The sequence below is a fragment of the Candoia aspera genome, chromosome 3 (assembly GCF_035149785.1).
Source record: "Candoia aspera isolate rCanAsp1 chromosome 3, rCanAsp1.hap2, whole genome shotgun sequence".
Classification (NCBI taxonomy): domain Eukaryota; kingdom Metazoa; phylum Chordata; class Lepidosauria; order Squamata; family Boidae; genus Candoia; species Candoia aspera.
This window is the reverse complement of record NC_086155.1, coordinates 6,158,286-6,178,889: the sequence shown is the minus strand read 5'-3', so window position 1 is coordinate 6,178,889 and position 20,604 is coordinate 6,158,286. Positions and strand designations below refer to the sequence as shown.

The window sequence follows — 20,604 nt, the reverse complement described above, 5'->3', positions numbered from 1 at the left end:
GTGTGGCCAGGAGGGAGGTGGGCACAAGATGCCGTGGTCACCAGTGTTCTCATCTGCAGCTTACCTGTGTCTCCCAGAGATGCAGGGAGTGGGGGGGATTTTTCCTCTGCAGCCTGTGGCCAGATCCAGCCCATAACAACGCATGCTATGAAATTTCTTAGTTCTTAGAAATTTCGCTTGTATAGAATCAAAAACTGAGATTTTCTTATAGACACGTACCTGGGTACCATAAAGCTACACACCCAAACTTTGGCCTTGAATAGCTTAATGGCAGCTGGCACAAAATTATTCCCATGCCAGCTCACAAATGTTGTATTTGCTAGAGCCACTGTTGGGGTCTTTATAGCTAATCCTCTTGCTTGGTTGCCCCGGCAGGTAGAAGATTACAGTAGAAATAGATACCTAAACATTTTTCAAAAATTCACCAGCTCAATAGTTCTTCCATTTATCCACCATCTAATTGAGGGGTTGAAAAGCTTTCCTGAAAATACCAGGACTTTTCTGACTTTTTATATCAAAATGGGCTTTTAGTGCTTTTAGATACCCAGTCAGCCCAACTTTGGATATTGAGAGAATGGCTGCTTCATTCGCATAGAAGCAAACAGATTATGGTGTGATTGGCGAAAGATGGAGAATTAAAGTCTGGATGTGCAAAAACTTCAACATTGATATAAAGCAGTGTTTTTCAAACTTGGCAACTTTGGGATGTGTGGACTTCCAACTGCCAGAATTCTCCAGCCAGCATGCTGGGGCAACCACATCTCAAAGTTGCCAAGTTTGAAAAACACTGATATAAAGGTTAAACAGTACAGGGGCTAGTTTGCATCCTTGCTTAACCCCTTTATAGGTGAAAATAGGTTCTGTTAGATCCCTATTGTCATTACCCTGGCCCCCTGTGACAGTGCCTTGGTGTCTATATAATCAGTTTGAGGAAGCAGCAATCAATTGTGGCTTCAGAGTTTCTCTGAAGCTAAAGAATCAAATGCCACCTTTAGATCCACTCTGTACACAGTGGCAATCAGAACTCGTAACTCCAGTTATTAGAAAGTTCAATGTCCCTCATGAGGACATCCTTTCAAGTGACCAATGATTAAATGTCTCAAGGGCAGTGGTGACATTTTTATCTGTTGCATTAGCTTACTGCAGGGTTTCTCAGCCAGGGTTCTACGAGAGCTCACTAGGGGTTCCCTGGGAGATCACGACTTATTTAATACAGTATTTCAAATCTGGGCAGCTTCACATTGAAGAGGTAGGTTTCATTCTTTATTTTCAGTTTAAGAACACTGTGAATGCAGCTATACAGCCCTACCCATGAAAGAAATACAGTATTTTTGTAGCTTCTGGCCTATATTGGAGCCTGAACGTGCAGGGCCTGAAAAATCTTTCAAGGGTTCCTCCAGGGTCAAAAGGCTGACTTATAGGTATCGTCTGGTGCTTTCCTCAGTTTTGAGTGCTTTTGGCTTCTATGTCTCTCTCTCTCTCACACACACACACACAGACACGGGGAGAGCGAGCGAGCAAGATGTTTTAATGTTTGTTGGTTTAGCCTTGGAGTATATATTAATAAATAAGAACGTGTGTGGTATTCTTCCTTTTACCAGTGGTCTAGAATTATAGTAGTACCTGTTTCAGTTAGGACCCCTTTCTAAGTTTCCTCTCCATAACTGGGTTATCCCTCACTTATTCCGAAGGGCAACTCTGAAAGGTACTGCGAGAGCAATGGGAAAATATGCACCGCACGTGTTCTCAGCATGAAGCACCACCGAAGCAGAGTTAAGGTGGAACCATTTTTATTGACACAGACATGTATTTTGATAAAAATCTGCATTTGAAATCACTTCTTTCCAACTTTTCTCCATGCTTCAGGAATGTTTCCTTCTCCATCTTCATTTCTAAGCTATTTACATCTTTAACTACCTTATGAAAGCAAAACCTTTTGTAAGGGTACAACTTGGGAATCTAACCCAAAGCTACCAAAAAATCATAGCACGCTTATGTGAAGCTGGAAACAATAAACGGCTGATGGAATTGGGCATCTATTTTACAAGAACAGGTGTCAGAAGCCACATTAGTTTACTGAGATACACCGACTGGATTAATCAGTGTGTATTTGCTGGTGTGTAGGATACCACACTGACCATTCCTCTTCTGTTACAATGGTCTAGCCTATGTTATTTCACAGTTATGCTGTCACCCAAACACACATTTTCTACCTTCGTATATTGATAAAACAACAGCTGGACAAATCACAATTGCTTGCAAAGGTTATCTTTCACCCCAAAATAAGAGAAAAGCCCCAAGAGGATACTGTTTTCCTATGCACTGAAGAAAGAGTTCCAGGTAATTTTTAACAAAGGACAGGATGAAGAAAAACCCTCGCACAATAGCTTCGGTAATTTTTCTTGAGAAAACTCAAGAACAGAGTACATGGATGGAACTAAAGTTAATGAAAATAATGCCTCTTCCAGGGCAGATATTATTGACGCTGAAAGAAGTGTGTTTACTGAATTATTTGAAGATTAAATCCAAGTCACAGAGAAGAACTTCATGATAAACTGCTTTCTGGACAACAAAAACTGGGTTTGCCACTGGGGAGACACCAGGTCAAACCTTAAAGGGCTGGCCATTCACACAAGATGGTAGTGCCTAAATGGTTCAACAGACCGACTCAGGGTAAGGAAAGTGATATATAGCTTTTAACAGTTAACAGCATCATTCAGAGCAGAATGAAGGATACAGAAGGATTTTAGCAGATAACTGTGTTATCAAGATCAGAGCTCTACAAGATTCTTGTTATTGTTGACATAAAGCTTCAGATAACACAAGATGAAACACAACATTGCACATGCAGTGCCTAGACTAAAAATCTCCCCTGATGGGATCACAAACCACGGGTTTACTGAGCGGCTGGTAGACCACAGGAGATCACTGCTATACGGTGTGTTCAGGATGGGGACAATTGCTTGCCGAGTTAAGAACACTTTTGCATTCTTGAGTATGTATTTCAACTTGAAAGAAAATCAACCTCTAGTTCACTTTTTTCTAACTTAAGTGGCCAAACAACGGATATTTAGAAGTTAAATAAAATTAAAAGCTTCCACAGAAAATCCAAAGTGGATTGAAAACTATCTTAAACCCCTCTTTTGGGAATATCTGACGGTTTTGCCCAATATTTCAGCTGGGAGGAGAAACCTAAAAATTTTAATGACAGTCACTGCTTTGCTCTTCTCATTCAAAATGCCAGGCCAAGAACGATCTACTTTCCTGGACAAGGATGTATGTGTTACAGAACATTTCAAAACTCTCAGGTGCATTGTCAGAATAAGTTTTACTGTGTCCTCTATAAAAAAAAAAGGGGGGGGGAACAAAGCTAGTAGTTTCAGTTTTTTTGGGCTAAAGCTGTGGACCCTACGGGGTACAGACACAAGAGCCCAATCAGCCATTTTCAGTTTCCTCCAGGCACTTCCTGTCTAGACAACTAAGCAACTATCTGAATCCAAATAACGTGCCCAATTATTCCCACAACATACCTGATTCATCCCTTTTGTAACAGACCCTCAAAAAAGTCCAGTGCATTTGAATGAGCTGGTTCCGTCCCTGACTTGTCTCCTCCTCCATCACCTGAAATCCTTTTAGGGAATTCTCTCGGGACAAGCCCAACCAACTGGTGGGCGAGCAAAGCAAAAGCTGGACTTCTGCAAGTTCCTGTTTTAACTTGGCTGCTTCTGCTTAAGCCACGCACAGCCTCTCTCTCACGCTTTTTACCGAACAGGAGAACCTCCTCCCCTGTCTTTCTAGCAGAGCGTCTTGGGGGATCGTTACCCTTCCTGAAAAAGCTCTGCCTAAACATCTGATGGGAAAGCAGCTTTAGTTCGCTCAGCCGAGGCCAGCCTTCCACCCCACTTGCCAGTAACATTCCCTCCCTCCCAGGTGGATTATTGGAGATACCAGGCTGAGCGGGTCAGATCCGGCTACGCGACTTTCTCTTTTGCAGGCAAAGCAACATATCTGGGTCCTGCCAAAACAATTTCTGAAACTGCATTCTGGAGGGGGAAAAAAAACAAAACAAATGACAACAGTTGAGATATTCAGAGATATTTCAGCAAACTTGCGGTTTTCCTTTTAGCTTTTACCGGCATGAAGCCCTCACTTCCGTAAGAGGCAGGCAGCCTCGGGACCAGCTTGTCGCGCCCTCTTCCCCAACAAGGAAGTTCTGCTGCAGGACAAAACCGGCGCACACAAATCAAGGGAAAGGATCTGAAAAAAGGCTATCCCATTTTAAATTCACGGCAGCCGTGTTCCCCAGTTAGCTCACCGCGAGGGTGGTTGTGTTAAAAGGCAAGCAAGTGGCGTGTGTTTGTCAGCCCTCCTGAGTGTTTTATTGTCCTGCCTACGACTGCTCAGAGGGTCCTATTTTTCTCTGTAATAAAGCAGGTAATATTTCAAAGGGTCAGGGAGAGGCAGGCTCAGGACCTTCTCTCTCAGGATGTTTGTAGGAGGCTCAGGCTTCAGTTCAGGAATAGGTTTTTCGACTTCTTCCCTGCTCTCCTCCTCCAACTCCTCGCAATTATTATCCTCCAAAGGGTTGGAGATCCGGCTCGCAAAGACCTCTTTGTCCAAGAAGACTATGGTTTCCATGCGGCGGTGCCGGACACGCCGCCGCTTAAACCTTGGCGGGTTCCTGAGGCCGTTTCCGCTTTTGCCCGCAGTTTCTTGGTGGATCAGCTTTTTGATGGTGCTGCGGATGGCAATGCGAGCCAGGTCCTGAAGGCTGCGAACCACCACCGGGGCTGGAGACGAGAAAGAAGAGGAGGGGACAAGTGGGGAACCTTCACCGGCACAAGAAGTTATACTCTGGCTGAGATCAGGGTGGGAACAAAACTAAACCAGTGTCTCTCAACCTAGGCAACGTTAAGCTGGGTGGACCCCAACTCCCATGGCTGGCTGGGGAATTCTGGGAGTTGAAGCCCACCCAGCTTAACGTTGCCAAGGTTGAGAAACACTGAACTGATCAAAAAGGGACACCAATCTGGCCAAGGAACTGGCTGGCAGCATGGAGAAATCTATGCCAGGCAAGAGCAGAGAGCCGATTACTCCCTTCAACGTCTCCCAAAGCAAGGCAGAACACAGGAACATCCCCTGAGCAAAAGTGGATCTATATATCCACTTGATATTTGTCCGCATATATCAAGGAGATAGTCTAGTGTAATGGTTAGTGGTCAAACCGGTTAAGACCTGGTCTGGTAAGACTCTGGATCCAGCTCTCCCTTCATTGTGGAGCTCCCTGAGGGACTGGTCGCTATCGCTCGGCCTAGCCTACTTCATTGGAGGCTGGGGAGGGTTAAAAGGAGTGGAGATCCTGATTCCAGGCGAGCCCAACATCCCAACCCGCAGTGGGGCAGGCAATGGAAAGAGCGGCATTGCCCAATCTTCAGAACGGAAAGAATGAACGAGGAAATGCAGATATCGGCAGACGTGGCAGACTTACGCAAGTGAACAAGTTTAGACTTCCCTGAATCTGAATGGTTGGGTTGGATTAGAGGAGCAAAGGAAACAGCCAAGATTTTCTTGGTCTCCCAGGCTGCAGGGCCTGTTCGAGTGATCTTTGTCAGCTGCATTGAAGGACAAAAACAGGAGATGAAGCTGGTCTGCTACAGCAGACAGCAGAAATTGCCAGCCTTTAAAAACAGCCCCCCCCCACTTCTCTACTTCACGTTTTGGCAAATGTGGGGCTTATTAAAACTAATATCCAGAAGTTGTACTGGATATGATGGACTTCAGCTCCCAGAAATCTTAACAATGGCCATACTGCCTAGGGAATTCTGGGAGTTGCTCGACATAACTGGAAGTTGCTAAGATTGGGAACGGTGGGCTATACAGTACCCCAGTGTTTCTCAACCTCAGCAACTTTAAGATGTGTGGACTTCAACTCCCAGAATTCCCCAGCCAGCATGCTGAAGTTGAAGTCCATGCCTTGGGACCAGCTTGTCGTGCCCTCTTCCCCAACAAGGAAGTTCTGCTGCAGGACAAAACCGGCGCACACAAATCAAGGGAAAGGATCTGAAAAAAGGCTATCCCATTTTAAATTCACGGCAGCCGTGTTCCCCAGTTAGCTGACCACGAGGGTGGTTGTGTTAAAAGGCAAGCAAGTGGCGTGTGTTTGTCAGCCCTCCTGAGTGTTGCTGAGGTTGAGAAACATTGCTCAACTGTGGCAACTTTAAGATGTGTAGACTTCAATCCTGGGGAATTCTGGGAGTTCACAGAAGTCCACACATGCTGGTTGGGGTATTCTGGAAATTGAAGTCCACACATCTTAAAGTTACGGAGGCTGAGATACACTGCACTGCACCATCACTTTTCACCACGCGGTATCTTCCCAGCACCATTAGCTAGAGTTTAATGTAAAGGAGCCTCCCATCTACAATTACTACTACTTTACACTGTGCCTCAAATTAACCGTATTCTGAACAACTGCCACCTCCCTATCAAACAAAAGGTCCAGCTTCATGTAACCCTCTGCCCCCAGTTGGCTTGCTCCCGTTCTAGACCCCCTAGTCTCTATCTCCCAGGAGTCTCAAACCTGTTTAATCTCCCAGGGGCCCATCCACTCGTTTCTTGGCAGACAGGATACCAAACCTGTCCTTTGTGGAATTTATAGTATCCACCACAAATCCAAATTGTATCAGAGATAATAAAGGCACCCATCCCGCCAGCAAACCTTTTCCTCCAGGGGCATGACAAGAATCCCACCAACTTTCAGCAAGTTCTTCATGTAATCTTCATGTTCCTTCTGGACCCCCGCTCCGCAGTACACCCGGTCGTATTGAGAGCATTCTGGAGAGATTTCTAAGCAGTTCCCAGAGACAAAGGAAGGCTCGCAGAATTCAAACCTCAGAAGAAGGAAGGTGGCTTGTGAATGACACTTCAACACGGCATGAGAATGCAAGTGAGAGCATTTGCAACATGCACAGGGTTAGATTATGGGCTGGCAACGTGAGACCCTCCAGATAGTTTGGACTACAACTCCCAGTTGATCACTGACTGTTGGTCTACCTGTCCACTTCCTCAGTACTCCCAGGCTCAAACTGATCCCAGATAACCATGCCAGGTGAAGCCTCCCTCATCTCAACTGGACCTGCCCATCCAATGCCCAACTCCAAACAACTGTGACCAGATTTATGCTCCAGATACCGTGCAAATTCCTTACCACAGCCCAGCAGCACAACTTCCAGGCTGGATTTAGGATTTCTCTAAAAGGGATTGGGTAATCCTAAACAAGGCTGCTGGGGGGTTAGCTGCGCCTGCATTAAGGACAGAGAAATAGATCTGCTGTGCTGCCCTTCCTGCCATGATGTAGGCTTGCATGTGAACTCTTTCCCGTGTTGAGCCACCTTTGTCCCTTCTCTTACACCGGTGTCACTCTAGGCATCTTTTCTAGCCATTCATCTCCAGACCTCCCCAGCATATCAAAGAGCTCCAAGGAGTAAAGTCAAGAGAAACATGCAGGCCTACAACACAGACACCTTCCAAAACTGTTACTGCTTCTTTTTAGAAGCTGGCTAGTGGGGGTTTCTAAGGCAGCTGGGAAAAGGAAGAAGGAAATTAGGCATTCCCTTCATGCCCTTACACCAGGATGGCCACATAACTGGATGACTTCCCACTTCCCCTCTGAGAAGCAGATCACCTCTTCCTGGAGCCCTTTGCTAAGGCCTCGCCAGCTGCCATCTTGCAGGCTTCACAGCAGCCCCCATAGCACGGTATAAGGCAGTGTTTCTCAACCTCAGCAACTTCCAGATGGGTGGACCTCATCTGAATGCTGGCTGGGGAATTCTGTGAGTCGAAGTCCACCCATCTGAACGTTGTTGAGGTTGAGAAACACTGGCATGAGGTGTGACTTCCAGCTGCATCTGAAGAAAGTTTCACCCAGCCCTACCCTTCCCAACTGGGAAAAACAGGGAAAGCCCCAGAGAACAGGGCCTGGAAAGCCCGAGGACTGTCCATAAGCTGCAATGCTCATCTACACTTTACCTCTCTTTATGATGCCATTATCATAATCATCATCATCATCTTATTTATTTACTATCCCACCTTTATTGTTTTTTATAAGTAACTCAAGGCGGGGAACAGACCTAATACTCCTTCCTCCTCCTATTTTCCCCACAACAGCAGCCCTGTGAGGTGAGTTGGGCTGAGAGAGAGTGACTGGCCCAAGGTCACCCAGCCGGCTTTCAGGCCTAAGGCATGAAATTTAAATTATCATTTATATTTGTTATAGCCGCCCCACCCCCAAAGACCCCGGGCACTTATAACATCCCATATACAATTTAAAACAATTAAAAACAAAACCACAAAGCATAACAGCCCAGGTAAAAACAGTCATAATAGTAAAAAAGAAAAAAAAAAGTAATGGGGTCCACTAACCCCAGGCCTGGGAACAAAGCCAGGCCTTCAGCCTTCCAGAACCCTAAGAGAGTGGGGGCTCTGCATGTCTCTTGTGGTGGGGCAGGCGGGGAATGCTGTTCCTGCGGGCAGGGCTGCAACAGAGATTTAGGAGACGGGACCTCACTGGAAATTCTGAAAGCCGGACGCAGAGAGGCTGGGTGGGAAAGATTTGCCCCACCGGTAGGTGATTTAGATGGAGAAGGTACCCCAGCAGGAAAACGTGCTTCTCTGCAATATGGCTATTCCCTTCCTGCTCTTCTTAGCCAGTGGGATCTCAACCGTCAATTTTCTAAGGGGCAAAGATGTTTTAATTGTATATAACATCTTTTCCACACTATTATTTATAACCTCAGATATATTTCTGGAATGCACTTATTGTTAAGTTGTCATATCTTCTCTATGAAACTTAAGAATCTTCCATTTTCTTTGTTCAGGAAGAAACAGCCTATTAATTCCAAAACAGCAGAAACCTGAAGGTATGTAATCTAAGCAGCAACCTAAATTCCTTGAATTCCTTCTATTTGCTTGTAGCTATCTTCACTCACATAAAATACAGGTTGTCCTCACTTAACGATGGTAATTGGGACTGGCAACTCCATCACTAAGCGATGTGGTCATAAAGTGCGACATCAGTTGTGGAAGTTACAGTTGCCATCATTAGGTGAACCCCACGTGGTTGCAGTGACCTGCGGGCACATGATCGTCATTTGCTACCTCCTGCCGGCTTCCCCATTGACTTTGCTTGTTGGAAGCTGGCAGTGAAGGTCACAAATGGTGATCACGTGACTGTGGGATGCTGTGATGTCATCACTCTGAGCCAATTGCTCAGCACCCGAATCATGATCAACTGACCATGGGGATGCTATGATGGCCGCAACTATGAGGACTGGTTGTAAGTCCCCTCGTTCAGCATCACGGTAACTTCAAATGGTCACTGAATGAGTGGTTGCTGAATGAGGACTGCCTGTATGTGTCTTGGATTCACTTCATCCAATAACTAGGAATTACTACCTGAAGGGTAGGATTTTTCCTGAAAATCTGCTTTAATGCAAATTAAGTGACCCTCAGATCTTACTTGTCAAAGCTGTCACTTGTTCTGATGAAGAAGTCCAGTTTCTGCTTTGCATATTCTATAACGTCAGTGTGAAGCTCTACGCCATGATTTATTCCAAAAGGGCCTATATTTTTAAGGAATGCAAAGAGACGGTTGTAAAAGGCAGGAAAAGTACAGACTCAGTTCAATAGGTTCCTCCCAGCTGGACATACAAACTAAGAGAGAGTTCGTGCAATTGATCATTTTTGGATCCCCCAAAGGCCTATAATGGGCAGGTACTCGTTTAAAGGCACATATAAACAAATTCTTTAGTTTTATTTACTAGTTTAACTGAACTATGTAGTGGATGGAAAGAGTATAAAACAACTAATAAGGAGATGGAAAAATTCTCTGTATTTCACCAGGAGCAGCAATCAAGCGATGAAGAAATGGAAGGAGATGTCACATAGAGAGGGGGGGAAAAATAAAGAACAGATGCAGAAAACATAATTTTGATTTTTTTTAAAAAACTCCTATTTAGCATCTGACTTTCAAAGGTTTTTGGCGTATTCACCTTATTTTCAGGTTCCTGGAATATTTGTAAAGCTCCTTAATGTTCCTTTAGAAACTCTTTTTTAAAACAGTGTTTACTGATGTGATGTTATGTGCAGGTAGAAGTAGTCAGTGGCCTTTGTTAGTCTTTTAGAAGCAGCTTGGCTGTCTTTATTTTTTCCCACTTTGCTAGCCCTGAACAGAGAGACTGAAACTTGTTGGCTCTTTGGGTGCAGCACAGTCCAACGCTCTTAGGTTTTGGATCTGCTTTTATTCTCAGACTTCCATAATGACTTCCGCAGGTGTCTGTGGGGCAGGGAGGACTGATAGGTCTTCTCAGACCTGTTTTACTGTGCTGTGCTTACATACAAAGTGGAGCAAAGCAACAATGAATGCTTCAGGCAAGGAATTGCTGCAATTTCTCTCTGAAGACGGCAGCAGATTAGGGGACTCCATCCAACAATCCAAAATCCAGCTCATTAACTTTTCAGAACATACTAGGATAACATCTTGAATCTACGGAATGAACATCGGTTAAGATGTTTCAGGGGAATTAAATGAGATATCCATGCACCATGCTAACACAATGGCTGTGATTCTCCCATTTTGACAATAAACTAAGAAAATGGCTGTATTTCTGCAACACAGAGAACCTCATTTTAGCCTAGCCTAGCCTAGCCTAGCCTAGCCTGTTGTAGGAACTTCAACCATAAAAAACACGCATACGTATACTGGAGATTTATATTCAGACGATACCTCTGGAAACAGATATAAACCAAGTTAGCCTAAAAAGATTACACCGAGATTATTTCTAATGCCTTCATGCCATTGCAGTACAGTAGTTGCAATGGGAATAGCCATCTCTTAAACATGGATCGGGATTCCAAAAAACATCCTGCAGTTTGAAATCCATAAACTGCTTTTGATTGTATTTCTGTGCTGCCTTTTGGAAAATTCTCCAAAGGTAGCACACAACAGAATGGAAGTGTGGAGCAAGAGTTGGGGATGGGGGTAACTTGAATGAGAAAATTTAAGTTAAAAATGGGATGTACATTGATGTTTACATCCCACCTTTGTCTCGTATTTGGCTTTATAGACCAGTGTTTCTCAACCTTAGCAACTTTAAGATGTCAGGGGCTGGGAGAATCTTAAAGCTGCTAAGGTTGAGAAACACTGTTTTAGACAAATGCTTATCTTCTACTACCCCCAGTTTGCAATTTGGTGAAATTAGGGGTGTTATGTTTGTGGTCATGCCCATAAAACTAGCCATTTTATCAGCCACTTTTATAAACTTCCAAATGTATGCACCCGCTCCCCCTCGAAATAAAAGAGAGACCAATAAGGTTGTTACGAGGAAAAAAGGAGTACCATTTAAATGCTTAGTTTACAAAAAGAAAAGGGCTGAAATATTAATTAAATAAATAAGTCACAACACTAAAAATACTGCTATAGTCACAACATTAAAAATCCTCTGTGGAACAAAAAATATGTTTTCTTAGAAAAGGAAAGCAGCCCACCCTTGAAGCTTTCAATGCTTGTGTCATTTACTGTTGCATAAATTGTTTTATTTTTATGCTTTTACAATGAATTCTGCATCATCCTAGTGTTTGTAAGCTGAAAGATGACGAAAGATATCAAGAGCTTGACTGGTGTTTGTAGGAAGGTATCTGAAGGTACCTGTCAAGAAGACATAACATATAGACGATGTCGTGAGTTCTGATGGTGAGCAGGAGGGGGCCTCTATCCAGGGCAAAAACGCATGTGTAGTTTAGAGACTTTGAGCTGTCATTCAAAGAGACACAGAACAGGCCCGCCTTGACTTTTGGGGGTTTATCTGTCTGGGTTTTCCCCACGCTTCTTCAGCTGGTTAGGATTTTTTGTCTACTATAGCAATAATAAAGCACTAGAGACTTCTTCCTCGTCTCGGTGTGGTTCTTGCTTAGTCAGGACACCCCTTCCTGTGACTTCCACCCTCCCACCCCTTTCACCTGAGCTCCAGAGCTTTTGGGTGCAGCTGTATCCACAGGTGAAGGAGTTCCATTCGGCCCAGGTAGCTAAACCATTCCCACTTATTCTCGAGCGGCAAGTATGTGCTCCATTTCCCTTTTTATCGGGAGTCTGCATGGGGCAGAACAGGGCTCCTCCTTCTCAAGGACTAAGCTTTTAAATTAATGTTCGGGTTCCCCTCTTTAAACAGGGTAACCAGGTCTGAGTGGTTTTGGAATTAATAGCATTACTACACACCCAACGCTGCAGTAACAATGAATAAAATTTTAATAAGTGTGACACAGTAAGACAGCTGAACCAAGCTATAGGAGGCCTAGATCTACATAAAAAAGTAGGCAATCTTAAACCAAGAAATGGGCCAACAAAACAAAGAAACAGAGGGAGGGAAGCGTGCCTAAGCAGAGCGTCACTGAAAAGAAAGAAAACACTGTTGTGTTTGTGCCTGTACACTCCCCACTCACTTTATCTTACTGTTTCCACTTTAGGGGCAGGATATGGGGGCAGAACACCCCAGTTCCAGCCCAGTTAGGAAACCTGCTCCGGTATGCCTTGCTGTTTTCGGGACCTGCAGCCAGTTCTGACTGGGGAAGAAGAAACTTCTAACAGCCTTTCCCAGCTTGAATCCACCCCCTTGCCTCTCACTGGAAGAGCACTGGAGCTGTAAAATACTTTTACAGTGAGTTTTAGAGAGCTATAAAATACAGCAAGTTAACAGCTTGCCTGCAGGGTACTAATCCAACACAGTGCTGAATCCTCATTTTGTTCCAAAGTGGGTGGAAGGTCACACAACTACATACTGGCGTTCACGCTAGAATAGTCTCTGGTTTAAATTCACAGCTGAAGCCGGGCAGGAATGAAGCGGTGGCCCACAGGAATATGGAACAGACGCAGAATAACCACGATCCCGCCCACCAGCTTCCACGTCTCCCGATACATATGCAACAGAAGCATATTCATCCTTCGGTTGGGCAGAGGCACGGTTTTGCGGAAACGAGCAACAATATTTGCATCCTGCAGGTGCCCGCTCTATTATTAACATTCAGAAAAGAGTATTTTGCTTTCGCGAGGCAAGAAGCAGGATTCACAGAGCTGGTTTGGCAGAACACGGGATCACTTACCCAAGATGAGCCCAACCATGGAGCTCAAGTAACCGGTGCCGCTTCCTAGGTTCAAGAAGGAAAGCCCCGGCTGGAGATCCAGAGCTTCCATAACTTCGGAGTAAATGCAGGGAGCAGAGAGGTGGATGTTCCCATGCTTCCAAGCCAAATCTTTGTACGCATTCTCCTTGAACTCCTCAAGGTAATAGTCTGCCCGGTCGACAGCCCTGAAGGCCTGTTCTACCAGCTCCGTCCGGATGTACTGAGCCTCCTTCAGGTTGTCGATTAATTCATCGTTGTCTTCTCCGGCACTCACAGCACCTCCCATTGTCCACGCGGATTCAAAAACCAATTCTGGGTCACACAGGAAGTGGAAGAGGAAAAAGGTGTCACTGCCGACTCATTCAGAGGAAGAGTAGAGAAGATACCATGTGCATATATGTACAACACACACACACAAACCTTGTCAGTCACAGCCCTCTTTTCTCACCAGAGCTTTCCCCTCAGAAGCCTCCGTCAGGTTACAGAAATATGAATTCCACTTGACCTTTTGTATTGCATTTTCCACCCATGATAGCATGTTACACTTTTGTGAAGGAACAGAGCACAGAAATATGACAATCTGTGTTAGCAATGCATGAAGGGATTTCACTTTATAACAGGAAGAGGGGACCCAAGAATCAGGGGTCCCCAACCCCTGGGCCACGGACCAAACCTGGTCCGTGGCCTGTTAGGAACCGGGCCACACAGCAGGAGGTGAGCGGCGGGCAAGCGAGCGAAGCTTCATCTGTACTTACAGCTGCTCCCCATCGCTCGCATTGCCGCCTGAGCTCCGCCTCCTGTCAGATCAGCGGCAGCCTTAGATTCTCTGTTGGGATGCAGTCTGAGTTGTGCAGCAACTGTGGGAAAAGTGCTGAGCTCTGCAGCAACGGCAGAAAAGTCGCAACAGAGCCCAGCTTGACAGTTGGAAAGAGTGCCAAAAAGAAAGCAAGCCCATTGGCTGCTATCTCCAAACGGCGCGAAGAAAAAAGAATAAAAGGTCGGGAAAAAGAGGAACGTGTTGTCGGGGACAACCGTTCTTCAGGCTCAACTTCCAGACCTCGCCTCTTAGGATCCAGAACTGGGAAGACCTTCCAAGCCTTGCACAGCCAGACTACCAGACAAGCCTGCCTTCCTGCGCCTTCGCTGCCCTCAGCCACTTCCAGCGCTGCCCAAAACCATTCCCCCAGCCCCAGTCCGTGGAAAAACCGTCTTCCACGAAACCAGTCCCTGGTGCCAAAAAGGTTGGGGACCGCTGCTATACATGATGAATAACAAGTGCCGCTCTGAAGCCTCGTTGCTTCCTAACTGCAGCTGCTGTGTTGGCTCAAGCAGGGTGCCCTGGAGATGAAGCTGAGTCAGGAATGACTAACCAGAGGGTCCTGCCTAGTTTTGCAGCTGCTGGACCCTCAGTAGGACAACCTGCTGGGAAGTAGAATACTGCTTTTCCTTGTTTCCCTGTGCTTACCTGAGAAAAAAGCCTACAATGCAGAATTCTCCACTGTACCACAGGCAGTCCTCGTTTGGTGAGTGCTCATTTAGCGACCATTCGCAGTTACAAAGGTGGTGAAAAAGTAACTTCACAACCAATCCTCGCATTTATGACCTTTGCAGGTCTGCAAAGCAAAGGAAAGTTGAAGTAAGATCATAAGCACAGTCGTGATTTCCCTTAGCAGCTGCTTTGCTTAATGACTGAATTGCCAATCCCAATTGTGGTCACTAAATGAGGACCAGTGTTCACTAAATGAGGACTACTTGTATTCTTCCTGAAGTAGCCTGGAAGTCCAAGTTTGCTCCTAGACCTCTTTACAAAGGAGATGGACTCTGAAAGAGGACCTCCCCGAACATCACCCACTCTAACCATTCCAAAGGTCATCCCAATTCCAGCTGCCCTAACGTGCATGTCTGAACAGTAGTAATAAGAGTCTATAAGTGAATGCATAATCTACACATAAAATTGGAAAGAAGCATACAAGGAATTAAAGATGATGGAAAGGCACAGATCTGCTGATCAATCCGGAAATAGTAATTTGGCAACAGAGGCCAAAGAGCGTGGACAAAATCCTGCTATACAAACCTGAGGTGTCTTTAATGTTGCTTGGAGCCTTGCCTTAAAACAAATGCAATCTGAAATTCAGTTTTAAAGACGGAAATCCTCTTAGCCAAAATATTCTTAAATAATTGCCTTACTGCCAGGTTTAGGAATACCATAGTAACACAGGGAAATGGGGTCATTGTAAGTGCCACATTAAGCATTTCACATGCTATCCCTTTTGGAATGCCAGTTCTAACCGGCAAGCACTTTTTAACGCCAAAGCTGTTTAGATAGACTGTTAATAATCCATACGGGAAAAAGGGAATGTAAATTTTTATTGCGGCACTTTGCTCTTCTAACAAGACTTGCAGAAGCAGCCGATCTGGACTTTAATTCCTAGTTTAACATGTTTTGCCTCAGCTTCATTTTTGCATGTGTTTCGGAAAAGCAGTAACTCACTCGTATGCATCAAAGCTTTATCAGTAATGACCAGAAACATACCGTAAAATCTAAATGGGAAATTACCATTCCAGCAGAGTCCTTACTTGAACACTTACAAATATTGGTACTGTATTTAGGTGGGTTTTGGATGATCTGCAAAGCAACAACAAAAATATGCACCAAGGTAACTCTTTATTGGTTAGATTTATGTCCCAATATTCCTTCAGGAGGTCAAACAGATGTACAGTTTTTTTTTTAATCTCAACAACAATCTTATGAGGTAGGGTAAGCTGAAAGAGTACGGTCCAAAGTCACCAAGAGAGTTTCTACAGACTTCCAGGATTTGAATCTGCACTGCTGTTGGTAGACTTAAAATGTATGCAGTAGGCTTGATTTCTACATGCTAGATCAGTGTTTCTCAACCTGGCAGCTTTCAGATGTGTGGACTTCAACTTCCAGAAGTCCCCAGCCAGCCATGCTGGCTGGGGACTTCTGGGAGTTGAAGTCCACACATCTGAAAGTTGCCAAGGTTGAGAAACACTGTGCTGGCTGGGGACTTCTGGGAGTTGACGTCCACACATCTGAAAGCTGCCAGGTTGAGAAACACTGCGCTAGATAAACCTGCACATTTTGGAACTGACCTCCACATCTGAGCATGAGCCAATGCAGAACTGCTTGATAAGGGATAATCATGGCTTGGAACGAGGAGGCTGTGAAGGATTTATGGCTGTGACAGAACCTTTCCCCGGAACTATACCTGCCCTAGAGATAATCACATAAGCAGATAATCACCTGTATGCTTCTAATAGCTAAACTCAATATTCAGGCCCAGAAAAGTACCTCATGTTTATTTTTGGGGATGTGTCTGCATGGACTAGAATGGGGCGCTCCTCAATCCAGTCCTTGATTTGATTTGATCATCAGACTGTACAGCGGCTGGGAGGATGCCAGATGCAATGCTCCCCTGATGCATCAACTCAGCCGCCTATCTAGTTTAAATATTGTGTTTGTCACTGATGCCAGCTGGATGCCTTGGGACACTGTCCAGCTGAGCAAAAAGGGCATTGCGCTCCTCTTCCTCATGATCTGCACGCTCCATACATCTTCTGTTATAACATACCTTCAAGTCTACCGTTTCCCACAAAGACTTGATTCTGATCCCCAAGTGAAAAGATCCTGAAGCGTCTGTTACTTTCCCCCTCCCTTCCATCTGCCTATAGCTCTCTTGCTATCAAATGACTGCCTCCAGAAGTGAAAATAAAAAGATTGCTTTCAAAGAAAAGCAAACAAGGAATGGATGTTCTGAGTATTTATATTCAGCCTATTAGGATTCTACAAAATATGCTGGGCATGGAAAACATCCAAGAGCCCTGAATGGGATTTAAGTGTAAATGCACCTCTTTCTAGCATTCATACAGCTTAAGGCTTACTTCAAGCACACACATCCTGAAGTCTGAGGGGCTTCATTTTTTGTTTGCTGTCCATTCCTCACTAAATAACATGTCCAGAGTCAAACAGCTCCCCCATGCAAGACAGCTGCTCTCTGACCTGGCTGCTCTCCAGTTACAGGGTTATTAGCATACATCTGCATGCTGTTTCACCATGACAAGAGATAATTGGTTTGCAGCCAACTCAGGGCACACTTATTGAAAACAAGGTCTCCTGCCTACGCTGCCCTCCCACAGAAGGACTGTGTATCCCAGAGGAAGGAGGGTGTGGATGATAATGAAAAACATTCTGACAAAAACACTCATTTTGCAGCCCAGACCTACTGCAGACAGCCTAGTTTCAAAATGTAAAAAAAGCATGTGTTCTGTTTCTTTTCCTGGCATGACCATCACAGTCCCTGGCATCTGCCCCATGCAGACAGACAGAATCAAAACTTTATTTCTTGGATGGCAGCCCAGATGTCGTTTCTGTTACAGAAATGAAGTTGGGTTACAGAACTTTGCATAAGGCTCATATATTCGCAGGATGCAACCTGAAAAAAACGGAAGTGATTTTCACGCTCAAAGGAAACGCTTGGTTTTCAAAGCCAACAGCCACATTTCAAGTAAATCAGAGGTACTTTCAAAAGGAAATTCAAAACGCAAACAGTCAAAAGACATGGCGTAGCCATTCTGACTCTGCCTCCTGAACAAGTCTGGGTATATGCAGGAATGCATGTTATCAGGCATTGTGAGGAAACGCATAATCTCTGAATGCCCTGTAAAATTGCATGTTTATTTCAGAAATGGCAGGGGAAAACCACTATTGTACAAGGCATCATTTGCAGAAGTTGCAAGACTGTACAACAGCAGCGTTCACTGAGACAATTAGCCATAAGGATTTTTAGGACTAAAAACCAGGATGTTTACCTATGTATGTGACTGGAGGGGGAAGAAACCCTACTTTGGAGGGGGTTACTCTGAATACAGAGAGTCAGTTTGGTGTGGTGGTTAAGGCATCAGGCTAGAAACTGGGAGACTGTGAGTTCTAGTCCTGCCTTTAGGAACAAAACCAGTTGGGTGACCTTGGGCCAGTCCCTCTCTCTCAGCCCTAGGAAGGAGGCAAAGGCAAACCACTTCTGAAAAACCTTGCCAAGAAAACTGCAGGGACTTGTCCAGGCAGTTGCCAAGAATCAGACATGATTGAACGGATTAAAAACAAAAAACAAACCCTGAATACAGGACTGAAGAAAGCTGGTAATCCTTTCTCTATAAGCAAACAACACATCACCATGAAAGAAACGAAGGCAAAGGCCTACCTAAAGTGAGAGAAACAGGACAAGAACTTTGGTGTGTGTGTTTGATGCTACTCTACTCTATCCAAACGTTTTGGTGGGTGTGAGCCAGCCTCCTCTGATTTCCAGATACATGGACCAACTTCCAGACTTCTCAGGAAAGGCCAGGCTACTTGGGGAATGCTAGTAGCCAAATTCCACACATCTGGAGAACTCTCAGGTTGGGAAACGTCTGTTCAGAAGAAATGTCAGCATCCCATTCACTGCCAACCATTTATTAACCAAATAAAATGGCTTGCTTCGCTAAAAACATTACCCTGAAAAACAACCCAACTTAACACCAGCAGTCAAAATTTATACCGAAAGGGCTGCAAGGCAATCTGCAAAAACCTTAGTGGAGTACTATTTCCAGCTTAATATTTTCAAGGGCCCTTTGAAGGGTACACCAGGACAAGGGGAGCCTTTCAGATATGGGGGCTACACCCTTATGATGCACAGCCAGAATGGCCAAGCTGGGCACCATGGGGATCCCCAGTTGGGAATCCCACTCCCTATGATGCACAGCCAGTATGGTTAGTTGGGTACTATGGGAATCCCCAACTGGGAATCCCACCCCCTATGATGCACAGCCAGTATGGCAGGCTGGCCATTATGGGAATCCGTAGCAGGGACTCTCACCCCCTATGATGCACAGCCCAAAGGGCAAGATGGGCACTATGGGAATCCCCAGCTGGCAAGAGGCTGCTTCTGCTTCCTGGCCTTGGACCCAGCACCCTCTGGAGTGCAACCCCCTTCCTATTACCCCCGGCGGCCCTGGCCAAAGATGATGGGTCCTGTGGTCCAACCTCAACCCCCTTCCTATTACCCCACCGGCCCGGGCCAAGGATGATGGGTCCTGTGGTCCAACCTCTGTGCAGGGCGCCAGAGCGGTCCCCACGCCCCCAGGAAGAAAAGGGCGGAAAGGGCTCACGCTGTAGAAGCTGGGGCTGGGGGGGTGAGGCTGTTGCTAGGGGGCAGAAGGGGCGGGGCCTGCCCCCCAGGGCTGGCACGAACGAGGGGGACTCCCCCCCCGCCTGCCATCAGCTGAGGACGGAGGGAGCCCCGAGGAAGAACAGCCGGCGCAGCTCTACCTGTTCCTCCGGCGCCAGCCGCCTCCGCCGAGCCGCCGAATCTCCCCCCGCCCAGCCACACGCCGCGTCCCACGGCTGTAAACACAAGCCCAGCTGGCGAAACGGCCCCCTCAGGGCACCGCCACTGCGCAGGCGCCGCGCGAGCGCCTCCGACGTCACACGCTCGACGCGGCAGGAGGGAGGGTGGCAGGGAGCGGGAGGGAGCGAGGGCGGGAACGTACCGTGCGGGCCGAAAGGGAAGTGGGGGGGGGCAGCGGGAAGTGACGAGTCCACCGTTGGCTTGTGCGGAGGGTGGGTGTACGATACGTTCCGTTTTGCAGCGAAGGATCAAGAAGGCGCCCGGGTGCCAAGCTGAAAGAAGGCTGTGGTTATGACTGATTAATGAATAAGGACAATTACCCTTGATGGCTCATTAACTCTCCTACTCAGCCTTCCTATTAATTATAAGTGCTACAAATACTGACAGATACAGAATATGTGTTTACTGCAGAGCAGTTTTTCTCATAATTGGCAATTTTAAGATGGGTGGACTTCAACCCAGAAATCCCATTGCAATGAGAGGAACCAGAAATAGTATAGATCAGTGTTTCTGAATCTTGGCCGCTTGAAGATGTGTGGACTTCAACTCCCAGAATTCCCCAGCCAGAATGCTGGCTGGGGAATTCTGGGAGTTGAAGTCCACCTGTCTTAAAGTTGCCAAGTTGGAGAGACCCTACTCTAGAGTATCAATATATATCGAGAGGGGGTATAGATCTGTGTAAAGGCCACAAACCCCAACAAGAAGGTCTTTATGCACACTGACCATATGTCTTTTATTATAAAGGAGTCTTTTATTTCAGAAAGCTGTCCTTTAGATTTATTTATTTTTCAAAACCTCATTTTTGTCCTTTATTTTGGTCATTTAGCATTTACCGTACAAACGGTACCATTCCACGCCCAATCTTTCACATTCATATAAAAATAGGGAAATTGAATGGTCTTTTTAAAATAAGTGTACATGTACTGTTTGGTTTTCGATATTTTTATTAGAATATGTGATTTTGTACAGTTTTTCTTGGTTTTGCTCTTGAATTTTCCTTTGTAAAGCAGTTACAGACATAACAATT

The 20,604-nt window shown here is 45.6% G+C and overlaps 1 protein-coding gene across 2 annotated transcripts; it reads right to left on the bottom strand.

Annotated features, from left to right (window-relative positions):
- Positions 1–1,773: 1,773 nt before the first annotated feature.
- On the bottom strand, positions 1,774–19,636 carry PCMTD2 (protein-L-isoaspartate (D-aspartate) O-methyltransferase domain containing 2). Of its 2 annotated transcripts, none has more exons than XM_063296920.1 (6): positions 19,499–19,636; positions 13,153–13,485; positions 9,518–9,620; positions 6,719–6,890; positions 5,489–5,612; positions 1,774–4,790 (listed from the first exon to the last, which is right to left on the bottom strand). In XM_063296920.1, exons 2-6 carry the CDS (start codon positions 13,457–13,459, stop codon positions 4,411–4,413), a joined length of 1,086 nt encoding a protein of 361 aa, XP_063152990.1. In that variant the 5' UTR covers positions 13,460–13,485; positions 19,499–19,636; the 3' UTR covers positions 1,774–4,410. The 2 variants fall into 2 exon arrangements, with proteins under 2 accessions (XP_063152990.1, XP_063152991.1); XM_063296921.1 differs by lacking the exon at positions 19,499–19,636 and adding an exon at positions 14,639–14,660.
- Between the last annotated feature and the right edge of the window lie 968 nt (positions 19,637–20,604).

What these genes read in the sequence shown, in the direction of transcription:
- PCMTD2 (XM_063296920.1), bottom strand. Translation starts at nt 13,459, where the DNA reads ATGGGAGGTGCTGTGAGTGCCGGAGAAGACAACGATGAATTAATCGAC. An exon ending in ACAAGTGACAGCTTTGACAA is followed by an intron (nt 6,891 to 9,517) that starts GTAAGATCTGAG and finishes CCTTCTTCTGAG; the next exon opens with GTTTGAATTCTGCGAGCCTT. An exon ending in GTCTAAACTTGTTCACTTGC is followed by an intron (nt 4,791 to 5,488) that starts GTAAGTCTGCCA and finishes TCTCGTCTCCAG; the next exon opens with CCCCGGTGGTGGTTCGCAGC.